The 19,213-nt window shown below is 36.3% G+C and overlaps 1 protein-coding gene across 1 annotated transcript; it reads left to right on the forward strand.

Moving 5' to 3' along the window:
* Positions 1-1,022: 1,022 nt before the first annotated feature.
* LOC136236752 (sacsin-like) lies at positions 1,023-18,809 on the forward strand. Its single transcript, XM_066026994.1, has 5 exons — positions 1,023-1,166; positions 2,954-3,221; positions 3,555-6,018; positions 6,213-16,831; positions 18,083-18,809. Exons 1-5 carry the CDS (start codon positions 1,023-1,025, stop codon positions 18,688-18,690), a joined length of 14,103 nt encoding a protein of 4,700 aa, XP_065883066.1. The 3' UTR covers positions 18,691-18,809.
* Positions 18,810-19,213: the final 404 nt, after the last annotated feature.

The following is a 19,213-nucleotide window of genomic DNA, read 5'->3' on the forward strand; positions in this document are numbered from 1 at the left end:
ATGAAACTGTTGTAGCTTTTTAGGTATAGTTGTCATTACAATATTGTATAAAAAAAATATTAAACATGTGACTTATTAGAGATGCTCACAAGCTCATGTTTCTGTGCAAACATATCTGTGTCTGCTGTTTATTTATCAGTTATTTCGTTTTCCGAAAACCAATCCAAATTACTGTACCTCTTATTAGAATGATAATCCCAGTAATATTGCTGTAGCTCACTCCATACAACTTGCAGTGACTTGAATTGCTCACTATTCATTCTTGCATAGTGGCTATTGCAAGTGTGTCATAAGGCCAATGAAGCTGGCGCACCACACCATGAATATATTTACAGTGGCAGACCCAAGGGGGAAGGGCACAAGGGGCAACTACCCTCCCCCTCCAAAAAAAAGAAACATTATCAAGATCATAGAACAGTCACCACGTAACACTACAATCACTTTGTTTCATTTTTGCCATGGCTCTTACATATAGCTATGGATCAAGTAAATTTTTGTACTCTGTTTCACTTGAAAATCTCTCTGGTAGTAGGTTTCTCTAAATGTGAAAGCCGCATAGCTACACAACTTTTCTACCATTCCAGTTTATTAGGCATGGTAAAATTCCTGGAGCTGCCCATGATATAGTGACCAGCAAATTTTTTGACATTAAATTGCATTTGATGAGAGTTTACTGGTTTCTCATCCAGAGTTTTTGCGATTTCCAGGGCCTAGCTATATTTATATTTATTTATTTAGGCTTTACAGCCCAGGTGCTGAAGGTCTGTAGGACACCTGGTCCTGCAGCCTATTTACATTTAAAATTAATTTGATTGTGGGATTAGCTGTCTTCATTATTGTCTGTGGTGCTTTCTAACTGATATTAGGCAAGGCAAGAAGTAAGAGCACTTTACTTCGTTGCTTTCTAACATTTCATGACAAAGGAAGTCGTTATTTCTACGATATATCCTGCTTCAGCTGATTCTACTGACCCAGGCAGGCGTTATTTAAAAATTCTGACACTTATTTCAAACTGCAACTAAATGTTTACAAAGAACGCTGCATCTGAGAAAGCAGAGGGGTATATTGACAAGAAAATGCATGCTAATTTTACCCCACCAAATTCTAAGAAACAAAAGGACAAGATAAAGAAACTGAAACTGAACCAGAGGATACACATGTGCTGTGTGTGATGAGCCAATCTTAGAATGGTCAGAAACTAGTGATGGGCAGGAGGCTATATGTGGCCGCTGAGCAAAAACCCAACTAGTTTGCATTTTTATCAAACTTCTTTTAATAACTTCTTTGTTATCTAGAGACAGAAACCAACGGGCTTTCAAAGTTTCAGCCTTATCTGGTGAATAGTTGTGGAGTTATAGTGATAGACAGCAGGAAGTGCAAAACAATCGATTTGTAGAGACTATATGGGAAAAAAATTACAGGCACTTGTTTAATCAATCATAACTCTCGAAGGAAACAAGCTATAGAGATGGGACTTGGCTCATTATTTTCACAATGAATTAGGGTATGGTTTTTGCCCTACATACTCCCATGCATTTAAGCAAAAAAGGCTGTTTAAACTTAGAAATGGCGACGTTTACATAATATTTACCACAACATAAACGAATGCCCATAACTCACATTTGCTTCATGGCACTGAAACAAAACAAAATACACTAGTGCACAGAGATAGGGATTGTTCCATCAGTAAGTCAGTTTTTTTGGCAAACATTCACGTGTCTTCATAATTTGTGAGACAAATTTCTGTTTATTTGGAATCCACCCGGACTTCGAAATATGCACTCTTTAAAATACTTTGAAATTCAGATTTTGCTTCTTGTGCGAAATTTTCTGCTTTGAACATAACCTGCTATACGGTAGCTGTCAATGCAATTTCTAAACCACAAGTTATTCCCATAAGCAGTTTACCCTGTAGGCATAACAACAAGTTTACCTTTTTTAATGCAAATAATTGTCCATAGCTCCATGGTTGTTAATCGGATTTTGTATTGCATTAAAAATCTAGCTCAAATTTGGTACGTAAGTGGGGTACTAAAGGTGGAAGTCATTTGCAGTACAAAATGATTCCAATTTGAGAGGTATATGGAGCAGGGGGTCTGGAGGGCACATCCCCCCAAAAACTAAGCTATTTCATATGTGTCAGGACTAAAACGTTTTGATGTAGAGTGGTTTTATGCACAAATAGCTATCTAATCTAAATCATACCACTTTCTAAGTGGACTACATTGACCAAGAATTGTATAGGAATTGATAGTCATGAGTATAGTCCAACTAGCTATATTAACCTAAAGAGTGGCATACATTTTTTCATACTCAGCAACTATGGAGGATTGTCAATGAGCACATACCCTGTGTGAAACGTCTGTGCATTTTCCTCTACTTTGTAGTGAGTGGGACATTACAGATAATTGTCAGTATCTTTTTTCAATTTACTGCGTGGCAGATTCCATGCTTTACAATACTGATGGATGGTATGGCAAATTTAATGGCTAATAGTAGTGCAGGCCATGCTCCCATGTAGGTGAGGTAGTCAGCTGTAACAAGTTTTAATATAGTTCCACTTGGTTACGCCTTCCATGTTTCCATGCTTTCCTGACACTCCACATGTGTACTTTCAGTTAGTTCAAAAATTAGAAGCACAAATAATAATGATATTTGGTGAGTCTGCAAATATCCACCAAATCACCAAATTTGGTTCCATGCCAATTTCTGCTTATATGGTGCCCTATGATTGTATTGTTTAATTTATTATTCTCACTCAGACTGCAAGTACTTGCTTACAATTTAAATACCAGTATTCACTTATGAATTAAATGCCAGTTCAGTTGTTGAGGCAGCCTGCAAACAAACCTAGCTAGCTATTTTATTTGTTTTAATTAAGTATTTTGATAAAATTTTCAATTCAAACCTAAAATGAATGGTTTAACTAGGATATGATATATTTTCTCAACAGGAATTGATACAAAATGCTGACGATGCTGGTGCTACTGAAATCAAGTTCATGATTGATCCTCGACATCACAAAATTGAATCCACTGATGAATTATGGCTACCTGGTCTGAAAAAATTTCAGGGTCCAGCTTTGCTGTCTTGGAATGATGCTGAATTTAGTGATGAGGACTGGGGATCTATTTCAAAGATACATCAAAGTTTGAAGGACAAAGATCCCATGAAAGTGGGACGATTTGGGTTAGGATTTATATCTGTGTACCACATTACTGGTAAGTGTTGAGTAACATCTGTTTGTGTAATTTTTGTGTTCTTTATATTTCAATCAAGTGAAATTTACCTCAAAATTTTGTACGTTTACGGTACATACATAAAATATGGCTGTGATCCAATTGCAGCTGAATGTCCTTCATATTTAAGGATTCTGACCTAGTTTACCTTTCATTCCCAGGGTTTAACTAACATATCCTCCTAATTTTTTACTTTGATGTGGGGCTTCAGTGGGGATAGAAGTTTACTTCTTTGATATTACTGATAGAAAATCTTAAACTTGTTTTTAAAGCTTCACATAAATTATGGTTTTTATATAGTTGTTTTATTTACAGATTTACCATTCATCCTTAGTGGTGACACAGTTGCAGTACTTGATCCACATCAAGTGAATATTGATGTTCGAAATGAATATGGTTCTCTTAAAACTGGTCACTGGTTAGAATTGGAAGACTTTAGAAAATACTTGGGAAGTGTACGCTGTTTTAAGGGTCTGTTTGGATATTCACCAGAAAAAGACCAATATTCAGGAACGATATTTCGTTTCCCATTTCGGAACTGTGAATCTAAATCAGAAATTTCTTCTTCACAGTATGACCCTGAAATGGTCATTAAAAATCTGTACAAATCCCTAGTTGAAGAGAGCCCTTTTTTGCTATTGTTCTTAAAGAACATCACAAGCATTGGTTTGTATAGATTTAATACAAACACAAATCAAGAGGAGCTTATGTATCGAGTGTATGTTGATTATAGCAGTGTCTCTTCTGTACAGGAGGGTAAGAATAAGTGCAAGCAAAGTGCTAATCATTGGGAAAGTTGCAGTAACATTTTCTGCCATATAAATTCAATACCCATTACAATTGAGAACCACTTTATGGACTCTGTACCTGGGGAAGGTAGATACAACTGGCTTGTGGTGAATTGCATTGCAGGACAAAATTGCAATGAACTGCAGTCACTTTCAAACAACCTGATGGTCATTCCATGGGTAGGAGTAGCAGCACAATTGCCATCACTTCTTCATGTAGCGGGTTACTCAACAACTTTTAGCAGTGGAAATCTTGATGTTCGTGATAGAAATATTGCTGAGTTGTTTGATCAGCTTTCTAGCTATAAGGAACATATTCCTTGGGAATTTGATAAACCACCTGATATCCCTGGTCATGCTTTTTGCTTTCTTCCCTTGCCTTCTAAAATTGGCTTGCCTGTTTGCATTCATGGCTACTTTTCAGTTGCTGACAATCGTCGCAGTATAAAGTGGCCATCACATGATGAACAAGGGGAAGAAGCACAGTTTAACAAAGCACTTGTTGATGACCTGATTACTCCACTGTATGCAATTCTGTTAGCATGCAGGAGTACTCTAATTGAGTACACAAATTTCCCTGTTTTGTATAAAAATTCACACGAGTTGTTAGACCCTTACTGTTTGTGGCCTCTGTTATTACAAAGTTCAGGTGGTCACTCCATGTGGTTTACTCTTGTTGAGCAAGTTATCACATTGTTAGTGAATAATGACTTAAAGGTAGCATGGACTGCTGCTAGTGGAGGTCAAAGAATAAGTCTTTTATCTGCTCTGTATTTACCAGGGACCTTCTCTGATGTTGAATCTGATGTTTCAGAGGTTGTTGTTGAAACTTTAATTGCTCTTAATCAACCACTTGTAATTCTTCCAATAGCAGTCACACAAGTTATTAGAAATATTCAACCATTAAGAGCCAAACTTCAGTCCAGAGAGATTTCTCCTAGTGTGGTTCGAAACTGCTTAAGGAATGCTGCTATCAGTCAGGTGCAAAGTATTGTAGTTGATAAAGTAAAATGCTCCTCACTACTTGCTTATGTACTGAGTGATGTGTCATCAACAAACTGTCATGAACTGTTAAATATTTCATTGTTGCCAGTGGAAAAGGCTGGAGCTTTACCAAAGCCATTTTCTCAACAAGATTGCATCTGCATGCTTGCTGATAAGAAATGTGTTTCTTTTCTCCAGGAAATCACAGACCAGTTGTTGTGGAATGAACTTCCTTTAGATGTATTAAAACAGTTGAAGGTAGTGATTGGGTTAAACCTGTATCAGTTGAAAATGGCAGATGCTAAAGTAGTTTGTTCTGAACTTATTCCAATGTCCATGAGAAAATGGACCAATTCCAATGGTGAAATGATACAGTGGAGACCAAAAAATGCACACCCCCATCCTCCTCTTCAGTGGCTATCTAATCTTTGGGAATGGCTCAATTTTGAATTATCTAAAGATGTTGGCCTAGACGATATTATGAACTTTCCAATATTTCCTAAAGAAAACTTAGATTCTTCATCTTTTCCATCAATTATAACCTTAATTCCTCTATCTTATAATAAGAATTGCTTTTTGTTGTCAAAAAATGGGTTAGTTCCTCAGTTCCTTCTTGATTTTGTTGAGAGGATAGGATTTACAGTGGTACATGAAACACAGTTTGTTTTCATGCATTCACGAATCAAAAGTCAATTTAATCCAATATCTCCTGAGTCAATTATTACAACATTGGGAAACTCTACCAACATAAGGAACATTGCAAGATATGTTGAGCAATTCAGTAGCAAGGGACAATTTCTGGAATATATTTCTGAGGTGAACAAGCCTAGTCTGTCCACAGAAGAAGTGTATGCTGTAAGACAGTTACCACTATTCAAACCTGTTGGTGATGACCAACAATTTGTATCCCTAAACAGCACAGAATGGATATTACTTACTGAAGGGGTACAACTTCCATCATTGTTGCAATACCCACCAAATATCATTCACTATAGATCATTAGCAGAGTATAGGCTGTTAAAACTTCTAGGATGCCCTCAGCCTACCTATACAGACCTATGTATCAGTCATATAATTCCGTTTGCTTTAAACTGTTCTAGTAGCAATGTGAACAATACCAATGTCCTTATGAAATGGATTTTATGCTTGCAAATGGATGAGATAATATCAAATCATTTGTGTTTTGTGAATTTGTTCCCAGAGGAATATCCAACCAGCTAGCTAAGCCATCTGAATTGTATGACCCAGAAGATCCAAAGTTTCAGTATCTGTTTGACCCACAAGAAAACTGTATACCGTCTTCTGAATATAAAGAGTGTTTTTTCAGACTCAGAAAACTAGGCTTGCAGACATGGGACACTATCTCTTCTGATACTACTCGTTTGTCGCAGTTTATATTTGAGCGAGCTTCAACTGTGACTGGTTTATTCATGAATAAAGTAGGAAACAACATTGATTGTGCTCATAATAGGTCAATAGCAATTATTCGTTTACTAAACGAAATTCCTAATCTGAACAAATCACTGTTAACAAAACTAGAACATGTTCCATTTTTACTTCCTAGCGCTAGGCCTTTAGGCTATCCTACGCAATTGAAATGGTATGGAGAAGGGAAAAGTGTAGCTTATTCTCCAAGAGACATATATCCAGCCCGTCATCAGTTGCTGGTTGGTAGTATTGGGATAGTTTTGGATGAACGGAATGTCCAAATAGAGTGCCGATGTTTAGACAGTTTATTGAAGCAATTGTGTGTGTCAGATTTGCTGTTACAACTGACCACCTTAGCTACAGTTTCCATGCCTTCTCATGAAATCTCAAGAATGGTTTACCTTATATATGATCAACTCAGTAAAGAAGACCAACAAATACTAGAAGATAATCAGAACATGCTTCCCTCTGAATGGATCTGGATTGAAGAAAATTGCAAATTTGTGTCTGCAGAAAAGTGTTCTGTATATCCTATCAATGATTTGGATTTGAGTCCTCATTTTTATACTTTATCACAATTGCCTCAGTTGAAACATTATCATGAAATGTTCCGGTTTTTGGGAGTTCCAAAGGAATTTACAGATAATGATATCAGTAGAGTCTTTCGTGATATTGCAAATTTTTGTCAGAGTGGAGGTGGTCTTAACAACAGCCACCTAAAAGTCATTTTACACATGTTACAGTGGGTACACTGCAATGGTAAGGAAACCATGCAAGTGTTACTTCCCACTGAAAACATGCAACTTCTTTCCCCGGAGGACTGCACATACAATGATCGCTATTGGTGTGATAAACAACCAATGCAAAGCAAATACGCTTTTGTTCATCCAGAAATACCATTAGAAAGAGCCAAATATTTTAATGTAGTTCCTCTAGGTCAGCGGTTAGCTCCATCACGAAGGCTTGGTCTTAAATACAAACAGAAGGGACCACACCAATCAGTGACTAGTCGTCTCAAAGAAGCAATTCAGGATTATGAGTTTGATATTGATGTGTTTAAGGAGCTAATCCAAAATGCTGATGATGCTCGTGCCACTGAAGTGAAATTTGTAATTGACTGGCGACAGCATCCTTGTGATACTCTACTAGAACCAGAAATGAAGCCTTGGCAGGGACCAGCACTAATAGCTTATAACAATGCAGTGTTTACTGCTAATGATTTCAAAAATATTTGTGAATTAGCAGGTGGCTCTAAGAAATCTGACCCAACTAAAATTGGTAGATTTGGAATTGGATTTTGTTCTGTTTATCACCTAACTGATGTACCAAGCTTTATTAGTAGTAACTACTTCACTGTCTTTGATCCTCACACAAGCTATTTGGGCGATAGGGTGAGTGCTGGTGAGCCAGGAATGCAGATAGACTTGACAGAAGATTTCAACGATCTTGATGAGTTCAAGGATCAGTTTGCTCCCTACTGTAAAATGTTTGGCTTTAAAATGGAGGAAGTTTATAATGGTACTTTGTTTAGATTTCCTTTTAGAAATGGCAGCACTGCTGGAAGAAGTAAAATTTCAAATGTGATACATGATCAACAAAGAGTGGAAGAGCTATGCAATTCACTAAAGGAGTCAGCTCCAGAATTGCTTTTGTTTTTACAGCATGTAAAGGAAGTGTCTTTGTATGAGATAGAGGCCAATTCCAGTGTTAAAAATATGAAGCATGTTTTATCAGTGACCAAAACAATTGAATTGAATTCTGTGATTGGACCAAACTTAATAGAGCAATATAGAATGGGACTGAGTAGCTCACAATCCTATGAGAAGAAAATATTTAAAGTTGAAGGTTTCATAGATCAAGAAAGCCAAAAAAATTACTGGATGGTCATTTCCTGTCTGGGGTCTGATAAAAGTAGAACACTAGCTCAGTCAAGTGATAATAAATTGAAAAATCTTTGCCCACTAGCAGAGATTGGAGTGAAACTAAATAAAACTGATTTATTTTATCCCGAAGCATGTAATGGAAAAGTGTTTTGCTTTTTACCATTGCCAGTGGAGTGTAATTTTAAATTTTATTGCAGTGGTTATTTTGATATCAGTAAGGACAGACGCTGGTTAACAAAGGATAATACTGGTCAACTGACAGAATGGAATTCAGCTGTCATTAGTGATGCTTTGTACTATTGTTTTGTAAACATGATTGTTGCTTTAACCACACTAAACTCACTTTCCAACTTAAGTACGTCAGACAAAGAAAAGTTTCTTAAAGTTTATTATTCTCTTTGGCCAAACAAAGCAAGTGACCACAATGAAATTTACAGAATTTTATTCAACGAAGTTAAAACAGAAATTCCTTTAACTAATAAATGTATCCTGTGGTCAGATGTTGATGGAGGTAAATGGCTGTCTCCTAATGATGTGTACACATATGTTCATTCATCTGTGGATCAACCAGAGATTGAACAAGAAATAGTTTCTCTTTTACTCGAGCATGATTATCCAGTTGTAGACATCTCTTGTATTATCTCCACACTAGGAGAATCAATTCAAAATATCTCTTATAAAGACTTTTGTGGTGAAGTGTTGATACCTTTTATTTCTACACTACCTTGTGAAACTAGAGATAGGCAAATAACTGCTCTGCTATTGAATTTGGCAGATACACACTTTGTAGACCATAATGATGAGTGGGCTAAACCACTTCTTATCCAAACTAACTGTATACCGACCAAACCAAATGGATGTTTTAGGAAACCTGGTGATTTGATTAATCCCAAGTCAAGTCTTGCTCGATTGTATGATGATAGTGATGAGCGCTTTCCTACAGATGTATATATGAAAGAAACTAAAATAGTTGATGTTTTAAGAAGATTAGGTATGTCTCATGATGCACTAAATATGGATGATTTGAAAGATAGAGCTTTAAGTGTGAGAAATTTGGGCAGTGAAGAGGCAGCTATACAACGTGCTAAAGAAGTGTTAATGTATATATCCCGTATACCAGTATATTATTACAACACTTCTACTCATGGAAATATTTTGTATGATGCATTATGTGATGTTCCGTTTATTCCTGTGTATAGACATGCAGAAGGATTTTCACTTCCTTGGTACCAATGCTTAAATCTTTTTCAGAGTCCAAAGAATATGTATAGTTCTAAACAGTTAAACTTGGTGTTTACCCAAGCTCCAGTTATTATGCCATTTGAAGGTGATGACAATTCAGCTATGCCTGTAGCTAATAGTTTAATTACATTGAAAATTGCAAGTAAAAAGCCCTCACTTGAGGTTGTACTCAATCACTTTGTTCAGCTGGTGAAACATGCACAGCAGAACTCTTTTAATGATATTGATGTTGAAATGTTAAACAATTGTTGTCCTGCAGTGTACAAGTTTCTTTCAGAAACTCTTACCATCCAAGAACAAGAATTTGATGAATGTGTTAATGTTCTAAAAGACTTGCCATTTATTTGGCAGTATGACCACTTTCTTAGTGTTGATCAGGTTGTATTTAAAAGTGGAATTTCAGATGCATATCCTTATCTGTGTGAATTATCTGATGATAATAAAAAGTATTTAGACTTCTTTGTTAAAATTGGAGTGTTAAAAAGTTTGAACAAAAATAGGATATTAAGTATCCTAAAAGCAGTTAATGAAGCATATAGTCAGGATGCAAAATTAACAGCAGAACATGTACAGTTTGTGTTTAACTTGGCACAAAAGTTAACACAGTTCCTTGAATATCCAAGTGAATGCTGCAATGTCCTTTATCTACCCAATGAAGATGCTCTTATGAAACCAGTGAATAAGTTGGCTTATAGAGAGACTATTGACTTTCCGGACTTGGCTAGCACTAAAATATTAAGCAAACATTTTGAATCAGGTGTTTTTTGGTTACATCGTATTTTCAGTGGGGATTTAGCAAAATCTTTAGGAATACCATCTGCTCTCAATTCTATATTAAATTGCATTTCTATGCAAAATTTCCTTGATGGTACTGATTATGGCCAGCATGAAAATCTTTGTGATCGTCTTAACTCAATACTCAGAAAATATCCCCACGATGAATCAATTTTTAAAGAATTTATTCAAAATGCTGATGATGCTGGTGCTTCAGAAATAGTGTTTATCTTGGACCATCGTAAATTCAATCCCCAAGATGATAAACTCTTTAGCAGAGAACCTGAGTGGAAAAGTCTACACCACTGTCCTTCATTGCTGGTATACAACAATAGGAAAATGTCAGAAGAAGATATAAATGGAATAACTAAACTAGGCAAAGGAAATAAAGGGTTTTCCCCTGAGTTAATTGGACGATTTGGTATTGGGTTTAATGTAGCATATCATGTCACTGACTGTCCAATGTTTGTATCGTACAGTAGTGGAGGAGTACCTGAGAACTTTTGTATCCTTGATCCTGGCAGTCGTTACGCACCAGGCCATCAACAAAGGCCAATACGTGGTAGACGTTTTAAACTTGGTGAAACTGAATTACAGCAGTTTTCAGAGGAATTTAAACCATTTTGTAGTGATGCTTTCGTTCAGATCAGCGAAACGCATGAAAATTGTTTTAATGATATACGTACAGGTTTTTCAAATGGCTGTGTGGTTTTCAGACTGCCATTTACCAGGAGCAGTAATAGCTGTAAAAGCAACTTGAACAGTAGCAAATCTGAAAAAAACAACTTGCTTAAAGGATGCAAAATGAATTCAAGGTATATGCATTGTTTACTTTCAACTCTTGAATGTGCTTTAGAAGATTTGTTACTTTTTCTTAGTAATGTTAAGAACATCTCAGCTTTTCAGATTCATGAAGATGGCACCTGTGGTCATTACTTTACTACATCTGTTTTCTTGTCTGATGAAGATTCTGCTACTTGCAAGGAATATGCCAAACAATTGAAGCAAGAAATCAAAGCTATTGAAATTCTGAACAGTGAAGCAGATGATGAATTCTCTGTTGATGTGGGAAGTGATACACTGCACAATAGTGAAGAAATTTTACTAGACAAGATATCATGGAACTATCAGTTGAATATTGAAACTTTGAAATGCGAAGTAAACAAGAGTTCGCATGATGTTGTTTCTTCCAAGTCTACGTCTGTATGGCTTATTAGCCATTGTTTTGGAGGCAATGATATTCCCTCAGACACTTTAAAAGCTGCTTTATCAAATGGTTTAATGCCAAGAGGAGGTATTGCCATTCGCCTAGAGGGTAGTGTGGAAAGGAGCAGTCCATATCCATATATGTTGTTTAACTCGTTGCCCTTGACAATAAGGTCACATATGCCAGTACATGTTAATGGGAATTTCTGGGTTGATGATTCAAGGAAGCATCTTGAGATTGGTACAAACCAACCTTTATCAAACTGGAATTGTCAATTGACAAAAACAATTATATCAGATGCATATGTCAATGCTTTACTTTGCTGTAAAGAATTTTTGCAAGACAAAGGAACTGAGTGGTATTATAGCAATTTTCCAAGAAAAGGCAACACCCAAGATAGCAAATTACATTCATATGGCTTGGATAAATCAGTATATTACAAAGTTACTGACAAAGAATTATTGGTACTGGAACAAGACAGTCCTACTGTGACATGGCTTCCTGTGGTAGGACAAGATTGTGGACATTTTTTTAGCTTAAATAAGGCACTTTCTTCAGATAAAGTAAATGACGAAGCAAAATTGCATAACCTTTTGATTGAGTTTGGTGTTAACCTATGCAAAGCACCTGGAGTAATTTATGAAGGAATTTCCAGTGCTGCTTCAACCCACAGTGGTAATACATACACTGCCATGATAGATCAAGTATTTTTTATTCAACTTCTCAAATCACTGGACTTGCAGCAGCATGCAAATGTGATTAAAGAAAACATCATTTTATTACTAAAATACTGTTTATCAAGTGAAGAAGGCCTTAGTGCTATAGATGGCACCCCTCTGTTGTTAGCCTGTGATGGCAGTGTACACAATTTGACTCCTACTGTTTATGGAAGTCAGTATAGTCAACTATTACCTCACATGCCAAACAGCTTCATTAATTCTATACTGGAGGAAGATGAATTCATCATTGATGTTCTAACTAAAAGAGGGTTTTATGTACCGATTCCAGGTATTAATTTTGTAAGTGCTAATTCTCAGTTAGAAAACTGCTCAGTTCTTGTAACAATTGAAGATTGTCAGGAGTATCATTCTCAAATTATTGAACATTGGAAATACTTAGACAGATACCTTGCGTCTGTTAAAACAAATAAATACATTTCATGTTTGGAAAAGTTTTATCACAAGCCCATTATACCAGCATCAAATGGAACACTAATACCAGTTTGCAAAGCCAAAATGGTTTTGTTTCCAGAAAACTGTGGTCTTATACAAAACGCAATGAAGCAACTTGGTTTTACAGTATTAGACTTTAGTATACTGTGTAAAGAAACATTCTCTAGATACACATACGCTCTGAGACAGTTGTTAGCTCACTGTCATAATGGAGATGATGTTTTGGATTGTATTAAACTAAATAACCTATCACCAGTTCTGCCCTCAGACTGTGACCTTGCCCAGCTAAGGTCAGATATAAGACAATTCTTTTATGTTATATCTTCAAGTGCTGTATTATTATCTGCAAAGGATCACCTATGTAAGCTACCAATATTTGAGACGATTGCTGCTGAACTGCATGTAATAAATTCACTACAAAACACTTATCTTGTACCAGACAGGGTGCCTGAAGTGGGATTGAAGGAAGTAATAGCCAAATCCTCAGTGCTACTTTTAAGATCATCAATATGTGAGGCTGTGTACCAATCTCTAGGAATTAGACGTTGTGGTGTTGTGCAGTTTTACACAAAGGCTATTATACCACATATACAAGCAATGAATACTGAGGACATAATTTCACACATAAAATATGTGTTTTCATTAAGTCATGATAATCAAATGGAATTGTGTGAAATTTTGAAATGTACTAGAATTGTACATGTTGCTGCTAGCAATGAGTGGTGTTTTGTGTCAGACTTTTATGATCCAGAAGATGAACTGTTTAAAATGTTTTTAAACACAGATGATTTTCCTCCATTGGATTGGCATGATCTTGAAGATATTTTATACCTACTTGGGCTTCGGAAAGATGCATCTTGGGAAGTGTTGCTAAAGATGGCTAAAGATGTGGAACAAGAAATTAATGATCAACTAGACTGTGATGCAGCTCAAGAGCTAACTACATATAAGAAATCATCCACACTCTTGCAATTTATATACAAAAAGTTAGCTGCTCTTCATAGCGGTGATCAAGAGGAACCTTTGGATGTGGCAGCTTTTATATTTTGTAAAGAAATTTCAAAAGTTTTGTTTGTTCCAATTCACAGACATGAAAATACCGTTTCAGATTTTTTCCCCATAGAATATAACAAAAAACGATGGACTAGCTTTAGCAATGCCTGCTTTGCTTCTTACATTGATGTAACATTTTTAGAACGAGATGTAATAGTACAATCATTCAACTTGCACCATCTGCAAGGCTATGCTTCTGCTCTGGGTATTGAGCATCCTCCAACTTGTAAAATTGTCATTGAAAATTTATTTAAACTGTCACATGTAGTAGCACAATCCTCAATTCAGTCATATACTGAGCAACATAAAGTAATAAGAGATTTCCTAAAGACCTCCTTTGGAATGCATTATGCTTTCTTAGAGGAATATGCAACTCTTGATGAATTAAAAATGTTACAAGGAAAAGAATGTCTTTTTGTTGAAAGTGATTACACGTACTCAGTAGTCAGTGGTGACTGTGTAGTAAAGAGCTATCAGGCTAACTCAATGTTTCCATATTTGTGTCAAATTTCTGGGAAACTGACTGAATGCCAGAGAATTATTGATGTTCTTAACATTCGTGATACACCCAGTAGTTCTCAGTATGCAAGAATTTTACATAGTGTTTATTCAAAATTTACTGTCTCCAAAAATAAGCTTATTAGTAACTCATATTATATGGAATTAGCATGCAAAGCAAATGATTGCTTAATAAAATGTTTACGTATCGAAGAAGCAACCAAGTCAATTCCGGATGATTTTAATGCTGCAGAATTGTTCCTGCTTGATAAAGAGCTAGAATTATGTCCTGCTAATCAACTTGCGTATGATGACGTACCTTGGTATATCAAACGACTACAGAAGGTTCAAACATACAGATACATGAAGGTGCCCCCAAGAGATGAAGATGGACGTATTACTTTACCACAATTACTGGGAATAAAGCTACTGAGCAGTTTGGTGGTGGAGGAGCTTGATGATAGTGTGCTGACACATGATAATGTATGTATAAAGGAGCGGATTGCTATTGAAAGGAAACAAAATCATGGCTGTCCATTTGTATGTAGTCTTGTAAGTCTTCTTCCATCATATCAGTTTAAGTTAGGAGTATTAAGAATTATTCATCATCAGAAAAACACCGAACCCTCTGAAGCAGAAACTTCACTTGCTGACAAACTGAGTGACCTGAAATTTTCTTGTTATAATAAAATCAAAACATATCTTAAATATGTAAGCAACGACCTAATTATTGAAGGATCCTCTGATACAGTTTTTTGTGTACTAATAGAACATACAGATAATGGTCTTTTGCTTTGCATATCACCTCACTATGAGGACAAGGATGTTGTAGTTAAAGAAATAGCACAAAACCTTAACAGATATCTGGGTGGAATAATACTGAATGAGTCCCATTTGGAAGCAATGATCAAGTGTCGTCATACTTTAGACATTGAATCAGCTTTAGACAAGTGCAAAGTTAAGCCATATACAGGTGCTACTGGAGCTGTAGTGAAATTGCCATCTGTTGGAGAAGAGATAAAGTCTACCATTTGTGATTTGGTAATAGTTTTAAACTACAATGTTGGAGATAGTGTTAAATATTGGAATGATAATGGTAAGTTGCTCCAGGCTAAGATCATTGAAGTGAATCCAAAACTTGTCACTAACATTTTTACTAAATCCATAACTGTTTGCACTAATGAGGATGATGATAGTGGATACTTTAGGACATCACCAATACTGCTAAGCAAGTACCTTCAGCCTTCATTTAGTGCCAGTTATAACAGTGGTAATAAGATAGATTGTTACGGGTTACTGTTGTACCATTTGGAACATGATCCAGATTTTGACATTGCTCTTATCCTAGAACAGATCATGTCATCATTTCAAGATCTGTCCCAATATCAAGTTAAAGTGATATTTAAACGACTGTTTTTTCATTCTCATTTTTATTTTGTTAAATGTGGCAAAGCACCTGACTTATTCACTGATATTATTCCACAGTATTTTGAAGCATGGACAAATTCAATTGAATCTTTTGCAACAGCAAGTATAGGAAAATGTAATGAACTTGCTGAATTGATGGAACAAATGGGTATACCACTTGGTAGTGGTACTGATTCAGAAGATGCAGATATTGGTGACAATGTACATGAAGTAATCGGAAGATTAGGTAGCAATACAGAATTCTTTGAAAATAGTGCACGTGTTGGTGATGATTATGCTAATTTACAAAGAATACAAGCCACAAATGTACCTAGCAGAAGACCAACTGGTGCAATTTCATTCCACAGTGCACAAAGTTACATCACAACACCCCAGACTGCACAACCACAGGTGACACAACCATTTTACAGTGGATTATCTATTAATGCATTTAGTCAGCATTTGCCCCATTCCATCCCTATTCGCAGTGGCCTTTATAAGACATCAACTGGTGGGTATCGTAGTCGTGCTCTTCCTCAGAGACCAGTTCCTGTCAGTTTGTGGAACCAGGGTGCATCTGCATCAGCTACTAATACACCCCCATCTCCACCCCAAACTAACTTCAAGAAAACTTTTATGTGGCTAAAACAGGCCATTGCAGATCTTAATGCAGCTACACATTATGTTAAGTGTCAACAGCAGATAAATATTGGCTCTGAGGTTATCATCAACAGCAGTAGTGATAATTCTTATCAATTTCCAGCACTGATTTGCTTTTTGAGTCATGAGGTCATAGAAAAATGTCTCAAAGCTACATATCTTGCCACATGTGGCTCCACTTTAACTGATCAAACAGACTTGAGTTTGGTTGAACTTTATGATTACTTGAGTTCCTCAAGATGCTGGCCCTTAACAGATATAAGAGACTTTGTTCACCAAGTTAGTGATCATAACAAGAGGTCTCGCTATCCTAATTTTCAAGTTTCTTCTGAAGCTCCATGTGTTGTTTATACTGAGCTGGATGCCCGACATGCTTTAGCTGCTGCTCAGGAAGTGTTTATTAAGGTCTGTAGTGTTGAATGCTTCAAAGATGAACTACCACCTCAGCCTTCTTTGTTGCCACTTCTACCATCAACAATTTATCTGGGACCTGATGGTAAGTATTTATTATGCTGTGTACTGTTCAGTACTTGATGATTTAAAAATAGTCAGTGTCATTCACTATATAGTCAAGAGTTCTTAATATATATATATATTGAGGAGAGTATCCTACTCTCGTATACCCCTGTAGAAGGGCATATCATGAAGTTATGATGTAATGACAAGATGTTGTGATTTGTTAAGTACAAGCAACTGTAAAACTGCAAGAATCGTTAGCACCATTTCACACTTGTGACACTCAGAATAACCATATTTGCAAATATCCCTAGCAAGTAATGCCTACGAAGTGGTCTTAACCCATGAAGGAATGATTATAGTTCGGTGATAAATGCTGAGAGCTGGAGTTAATTTGGTTACTAGCAACATTGTTAGGCATGCATTCAATTGATATCATGTTCAACTGATGACATCATCAATAAGAAAAACGGGTGAACTCAGAAGTACTACATCATAACTATAACTTCACAATGCGCCCTTCTACAGGGGTATATGAGAGTAGGATACAGTTCTCTCTCTCTATATATATATATATATATATAATGAACTCTTGCTATAATACAGCTTATCCTTGTATTTTTGATTCTTTGGCATGTAAACAGTACACAGATGTATCCAGATTTTTTGTGTGCCAAGACCTAGCTACAAGACCTATATGCCTATAATTATGTAGACCAAGGGTTTACCTTAGTTCACATACTAGCATGCAAAGCATGTCAACTTAGGAGGGTCTGGGGATGTGCCTCCCCAAGAAATTTAGAAAATTAGATTCTGAAGTGTGTTCAGCAGTTTAACGCAATACCATACATTAGTAATTGTATGCCTGACCATTGTATTATGACTGTTCTATTAAGGTATCTCGATCTTGACATTTATAACCAGCATAGTAGAATCCATTACCCTAGGCAAGCCCACAGGACATTTTTGAAAGTTGTGTACCCTCTGAAATTGTGTCTGAGAGTGATTATTGAAAAATTAATATTTGCTTGACTGTTGTATTAGGGTGACTGCTCTATTAGGGTCACCCAATCTTGATGTTTATCCAGGTAGTTAAAGCATTCGTGTAATTGGTTCTTATAAAATATAGCACAATGTTTGTGTTCATAGACAGACAGAACTGTTTTAAGTGGGGCTAAGCCTGCTTTTTGACAAGGGTTACAGCCCCTTCTCCACCACTCCTGCATATACTATACAGTATGAAGTAACTGTATAAAGAGTGCATGTGTAATTTTCCATAATATTTTCACAGCACTACCTGAAGAATGGGAACAGCAGGACACAGATTTAAAATTATTCACATTAGATGATACTGATAATGAAGAGGAGGTCTGGAGAGTAGCCAATCTATTTTTTCAAACTCTGCCTAATGCAGAGATAAGGACAATTGAAAGAATACAGAATCGTGTGTTGTGGAAGAAATATTCCATGAGAGCTAAGAGTATGCAAGAAGATAATGTGCCTTGTAGAGAAAAAACACTTTTTCATGGCACACGGTACACAAACCCTAAAGAGATATATGAGGGTGATGATAGTTTTGACATGCGACTTAGCAACACTGGAATGTGGGGGAGAGGAAACTACTTTGCTGTGAATGCTTCTTACTCTAATGGATATGCTTATCACCAAAGCAACCTAAAGAAACTACTTTTGGCACGGGTGTTAACAGGAATTAGCCATGATTCTCCTCCACAGAGATTTACTAAGCCTCCACTACGCAATGGTACAGCAGGACAAGTCGGAACCGTGCAACGTAGGTACGATTCAGTTTGTGGCCAGTCAGGTGGATCAGAGATTTACATAACTTATGAGAACAATTTGGCATATCCTGCTTACATTATAACTTACACAACCAGTTAGTTATTATTTTGTTGTGTTTGAAATGTCTGTGATAAGGGGTTTGATGAGCGGTGACTTAATTTTATTGTACGGTGTTTGATTTGCATACATTTTTATTATAATTATTATTAAAGATGAAATGGAAGGGATGCATAAAATGCAAAGTGTGTACAAGATATTAACCTATGAAATAGAACACTGAAAACTACAGTGATAACTACAACAGCTCCAAGGCATAGGGGTGTATACCAGGGTAGTAGGTGCAGAGGCTGTAAATGTTTTATCTTAACAAGTGTAATGTAGCTATACTTTCTCAGTGATCTTTTTTGTAATGAATGATGACTTCCAGATCTAAAATTATAAAGATTGCAAGACTGCTTACCTTAGATTGGCAGAGGCGGAGCCAGGGGGGGTTTAAATGGTTCCATGGAACCCCCTTTTGAAATAGCCTTTCTTACTCAAGATACTCTAACAGAGCAGTCACAGTTGTTTTTGAGGAACGGTGTAGTAAGCTATGTATCTATAGCTAGCTATAAATAAGGAA

Source organism: Dysidea avara, chromosome 10, assembly GCF_963678975.1.
Source record: "Dysidea avara chromosome 10, odDysAvar1.4, whole genome shotgun sequence".
Classification (NCBI taxonomy): domain Eukaryota; kingdom Metazoa; phylum Porifera; class Demospongiae; order Dictyoceratida; family Dysideidae; genus Dysidea; species Dysidea avara.

Excerpts from the sequence above, each read along its gene's own strand:
- LOC136236752 (XM_066026994.1), top strand. The coding sequence starts at position 1,023 with ATGTTTACAAAGAACGCTGCATCTGAGAAAGCAGAGGGGTATATTGAC. Across the intron at positions 6,019-6,212 it reads CACTATAGATCATTAGCAGA|AGGAATATCCAACCAGCTAG; the intron begins GTATAGGCTGTT and ends ATTTGTTCCCAG. Across the intron at positions 16,832-18,082 it reads AATTTATCTGGGACCTGATG|CACTACCTGAAGAATGGGAA; the intron begins GTAAGTATTTAT and ends ATATTTTCACAG.